This window comes from Fusarium oxysporum, genomic scaffold (assembly GCF_000149955.1).
Source record: "Fusarium oxysporum f. sp. lycopersici 4287 supercont2.109 genomic scaffold, whole genome shotgun sequence".
NCBI lineage: Eukaryota > Fungi > Ascomycota > Sordariomycetes > Hypocreales > Nectriaceae > Fusarium > Fusarium oxysporum.
The window spans coordinates 1-5,366 of record NW_017264909.1 but is presented as its reverse complement, the minus strand read 5'-3'; the positions used below and the strand labels follow the sequence as shown (position 1 = coordinate 5,366).

The 5,366-nt window shown below is 43.3% G+C and overlaps 1 protein-coding gene across 4 annotated transcripts; it reads right to left on the bottom strand.

Annotated features, from left to right (window-relative positions):
• Positions 1 to 2,143: 2,143 nt before the first annotated feature.
• On the bottom strand, positions 2,144 to 4,405 carry FOXG_17733 (uncharacterized protein). 4 transcript variants are annotated; one of them, XM_018397731.1, is made up of 9 exons: positions 4,159 to 4,405; positions 4,042 to 4,100; positions 3,891 to 3,986; positions 3,795 to 3,836; positions 3,672 to 3,738; positions 3,583 to 3,623; positions 3,240 to 3,536; positions 2,846 to 3,184; positions 2,144 to 2,791 (listed from the first exon to the last, which is right to left on the bottom strand). In XM_018397731.1, exons 1-9 carry the CDS (start codon positions 4,195 to 4,197, stop codon positions 2,713 to 2,715), a joined length of 1,059 nt encoding a protein of 352 aa, XP_018258873.1. In that variant the 5' UTR covers positions 4,198 to 4,405; the 3' UTR covers positions 2,144 to 2,712. The 4 variants fall into 4 exon arrangements, with proteins under 4 accessions (XP_018258873.1, XP_018258874.1, XP_018258875.1 ...); XM_018397732.1 differs by having other exon boundaries at positions 2,144 to 3,184; XM_018397733.1 differs by having other exon boundaries at positions 3,795 to 4,100.
• Positions 4,406 to 5,366: the final 961 nt, after the last annotated feature.

Sequence of the window (5,366 nt, the reverse complement as noted above, 5' to 3'; positions counted from 1 at the left end):
CGTTAGGGCTGATACAGTAGGTAGTCTAGAGGCTATAGCTTGGCCGGGCTTCATCCCGGGCCGCCTCTAGTTCCTTTTCTTTCTTATCAAGCCGGTCCTCTACCCATGACCTCTGCATCATGGCGGCGGACTTCTCGATCTGTACCGCCTGTAGGGTGTTCTGGAGGTTCAGGATTTCCTCTTGCTGGGTCTCGACCTGGACTTGGAGCTCTACGAGCTTCCTATCGGCTGCGACCTGGTTGGATTCCTGTTCTTTCATCCAGGCGTAGGCGTCGCTTAGGTATTGGTACCACTTATCGGGGTCCTCTGCATAGCATGCCTCATATTCGGCGCGGCTTCCTGGGATAGCGGGGGGAGTCGGGTGGGCAGGCATTGCGTTCGGCGTCCAATTGGTGGGAGCTACGTAGTGTCACGGGCTGGGCTCGGTAGGGCAGGTGAACGGGGAACGCTTCAGGCAGAATACGGTCTATTGCTACGGATAGGCACTGCAGGCAGGTCAGGCTCTATTAACAAGACGTAGCTCGAGGAGCTACGTTCAGGAACTATCTGGTCGGTAAACAAAGTCTCTGCGATAACGTATCGCCACGTGATCCGGATCTACCTTGTTAGTGGTCTAGGGTAGGCCAGTCTGGTCGAGCTGTGACATAAACTAAGTTATATTAAGTTTATTGTTAGCAGATTATATAAGATATATAACTAAGCTTATTAAAGTATTATATCTCTTAATAGTAAATTTAATATATATTAGGCTTAATTAATATAAAGAAGTTTTTATTAATAGCTAATAAGCTAGCATTTATAAAAGTGCTAATAAATATAGTTTATATACTAAAGGCAGTTATAAAGTGATCTTTATAGTTACTTAGTAATTCCAGGAATTACTAGTATTTTTAGAGTAATTATTATAACTAGGTTTTAGTAATTATAAATAGAATCTCTTAGTCTGGAGTAATTATATATAATTAGTAAAAAATGTAGAATATATATAATATAACTACTAGGTTTATAATATTAAAAAGCTTATTAGATATACCTGCTTTTAGTACTTAAATTAATAATATAAGCTTTTATTACCCTAAGAGAAATAGGCAGTACTAATATATTAATTTAAGTTTTAGATATTAAATTATTATATTATAATTTCTAACTTAGTTATTTTAATAAAATGCCTTTTTAGCTAATAGTTTATTAAATACTTAAATAGGCTTATACTTCTTAAGGCTCTTTATTATTTTATATTAATTATCTATATAATATGCCTTATAAGGGAGATATTTCCTCCCTATAAAGATATTAATATATTATATTAGTATAATTTGCCTTTATGCCTAAATAACCTAAATAACTATAATAGTATACTTAGAAAACTCTCTTTACTTAAAGATTAAACTAGCTTTATAATTATTATAATTCTTATAATATTATATTATACTAAAATCCTTATTAAAATAGCAAAGAATTTTAACCTATTAGTAATTAAACTTATTATTATAAAATACTATAATATAATTAAATATAAATATTTAGCACTCTTTTTACTTATTATTACCCTTATTATTAGTAATTAACTTCCTTAGGATCCTTATATCCTTCTTATTATAAAAAAGAATATAATTAGAGGGATCTCTATCTCTGCCTATATAACCTATCTACTAATAGTATCCTTCTAAGGTTTTTAGAAGTCTATAGTATATAATAAACCTTACATCTAGCTTATTTATACCTATACTAATTATAATAATAATAATAATAACCTTAACCTGGCCCTGCTGCCAGGAAGTTTATATCTTAACCTTCTCCTGGGGATCAAGGCCTACGTGGAAGTACCTGGCGGTGATTCCTTAGATCGAAAGGCTCTCCACAGCTTTTTCTGCATTCTTTCGTGAGACCGTGTAGACAATCCCACTCTGGTTCACATATTTGGACTTGATCAGCGAGGCGATCTCGTCTATACATTTGGTATTGGATTATGCTGTCGTCGGACGTGCCGGGCGATGTTAGTTTGCGGTACAACGCCACACCATTTGCAAACAATGATACGCCAAGAATCGCCGTAGTGAAAGAGATCCTGGAGTTCCATAGCGAAAGGTGGTTGATTTCGATCTGCCGTCGGATGAAATCAATTTAAAAGCAGTGTTGGATACAAATGTCAATTCAAGTTACGATAAAGGGTCTCGATAACAAAAGCAACCCAGGAAACGCGTTCAGGAAAAGGGAAGGTTAATCGCTATGAGATAGACGCATGGAAATAGGCCGGAGATAGAAACATATGTGAGGGCAAACAGGGGGATAGGCAACGATCCGGGGTACACGACAATTAATAATAGAAAAGTAGGGATATATGGGATTAGAAGAACCAGGCTCTGTCATAAGATTAAGCGTCATGACGTGATGAATCAAGCCCAAGGGGATTTAAATTTCGGCTATAGTTCATATTTGCGGTGATGTTGATGAACCTGAGGCAAAACTTTACGCGCTGTGTTATCATGTCGCCGCACCTTCACGTGTAACCAAGGCCCAATCAGAAATTCAAGTCTACCCTGCAAAATTCAAGGCTACCCCCTGGCTAGTGACTTTAGGAAATTCAATTATCACGAGCCCTGATTCTCTGATGTGTCTCATTGGATGTGTGTGTGTTATTGGTTGAGCTGCTTCCCCGCTCTAAGTCTCGGGTCCCTAGATACGCGTAAGTGAGTTCTAGTCTAGGACTATCTATGCCGTTTCAGCCTCAGGAGAAGGCGACTTCTCTGGTGCCGGTGCCTTAAGCGGCTTTCGTCCGTAGACCAGGTGCCTGTGAGATATCGAGTTGGCATTTTATTTCAAGAACGTCGTTTGTAAAACTTACATATCACCGCTACCCAGGTGCTTTGGGTTTCGCAGAATGGCACGCATCTTGGCCACGAGCACTTGGACCTCCTCGAGGCTCCAGCCGAGAATCTGGCCGATGGGATACAGCGCAAAGCCATCCAAGCTCAGATCCATGTACAGACCAACAAATTGGCCCTCCCTCTTGAGTCTCGCGTCCTTTGGCCATCCACCAAGCGGGATCGTGTGCACCTTGTGCACGATGTCCTCAAAGCCTGCTTCGCGGGCAGAGTCTTGCATGATCCCGTCGGTGACCTTGAAAGTGCGCCCGATTTTGTCTCCAGCATCGTAAAACAGCTGGGCCCATTGCTTGAATGTTCTAAACCCACCATTAGCCCGCATCCCAAGCATAAAGGACCATGCGGATTACTCACTCATTTTCAGCTACTGAGTTGGGGTTCTCACACTTGAGGTGGATGTTGGGCTCAATGTGCTGGAACCAGCCGCCAGGCTTCAGAGCCTTAAACATTTGGTGGTACAGCTTCTGCCAATTGTCAAAAGCGCCGTGCATGTAGCGGACGTGAATGAAATCAAAAGAGGCAGGCGCAAAGGTCCAGTCCAGCTGCGCATCGTCGATCTGAAACTTGAGGTTTGGGGGGACCCAGGAAGGCTGGGTTGGCGAGATGTCGACGCCAATGACCTCGGCTGAGGGGAATTTATCAGCCATATCGCTGTTAGAGGTTAGCAGATTTATGAGATCGCTGGATAATCACTGACATGGCCCAGATGCCGGTACCGGTTCCAACGTCGAGGATGCGCTGGATGGCGGTTAATGTGGAACGATGTTAAAGACGATAAACTCTTGCCTGAGGGCTGTCTCCAATTGGAGCGGCATATAGCTCGTCCTCGAGCATCATAGTCAGCCATTCATGTCTACAGGTACTACAGTTAACGGGAAAATATCCAATGACTGACTTAATGAGACTTACGCCACATCAAAAGCTTCGATATGTTTCTCGTCATTGGGTGCCCTGGTAGAGATTGAGCATCATCACACAAACGTCAAGACAACGGTTCTTAGGTACCAGTAATCGGTTGTATGGGAGTTCTGATACGTCCGGCCTTGGATCTTCCGATACTCGTAGATACTTGATGAGACAGACGCCGTAGATGAGCGGGTGCTGAATCATCGCGGTCAACATGTGTGTGCAAGAATCGCCTTGTGATACATCCTACCTCTCCACATCAGCTGCGGAATCGTTGTCATTGTCGTCTGCGCCCACGACCTCCGGGTCCTGCCCACAATCAGCACCAGCACCAGCACCTCCACAGATCAGTGGAGCGATTGCGTACAATGGCGATGCCCTGGCGGGTCTGCTCCTCGTTACACATCCTGTTAGACTGTGTGTGATGTGATTCCGCTCTCTCGGTATCATAGTTGCGAAGCAAGAAAAGCCCGCCGAGATGTCCGGTACACCAACTTTATAGACCTAGATAAAGAAAAAAGCCCCCTCAAACCAAAAGGGTGAGCGCGGGGAAACTGCCCAATCCGCTCCGGCCCGAGAAGGATTAGGATCGTGTAATCCAACAGACGGCCAGCTGTTCAAGTTGGTTGGTTGATAGGGGCGGTCGGATTTAATCCCGCGGACACGCCCTGTTTGTAACCACAAGCAGGAGCCAATGACGCTTCATTCTGCTGTGGGGTTGTTGTCTCCTCTCTCATCTCTCATCAGGAAGATGTGCACCACCAACAGTCTCACCAGGATGGTATCCCAGCCAATCAAACGTTCTGTTTCCATGGAGACTTCGGCCTTGGCCAACAAACAATCATTACGACAAAGCTCCAACATGTGATGCATGCGAATAGTAAGGTCTGACGATTTTCTCCCACCAAAAATGCTTTACCATTAAGCTAAATAAAGTATTGAGTTTGGAAAGACAAATTCGCAGCGACACCGCGCCGTCTTTCGTTCCTGGTCAGGCAGCGTGGTTGAGAAAAGAGAAAAGCGTATTGCTAGTTCCCGCTATCAGCCCCCACACTTTCTCGATAAGGTAGGATGGCTCGCTCAATAGGTCGCTATTCTTAAGGGGGAAAAATGGAGCCGGAACGTGCTTCCGGGTTCCGCACATTGGCAGTCAATAAGGGGTACCCGTCCCATTTTCCGTATTGGGTATAGCTCTCTCCGCTGATGTTCCACTGTGTTAAGCAAGTACCCCCCTTTCGACAGCCCCACCCTTTCGTGAAGTAAAAAAAAAAGAGGATCACCAAAAATAGATAACTTCACTTGTAAACAACTCGGCCAAAATAAGGGACATATGCAAAATATCTCATCTTATAATAGCAAATAACTATCTCTATTAGAATTTAGGTCTTTTAATAAGCCGTCCTGACCGCGTGGTCTGTTGGTAGGGTACGGCTTCCTTTCTTACTTTAATAACTAAGCTAGCCTCTGATTCTAACTCTTACTCGTCTAAATAGATAGATTCCACCACGTTAGACTTATTTTAAGTCTCCCCTTTAGGTATAGCTTCTCTAATAGCTAAAGTCTCCTTAAGAGTTA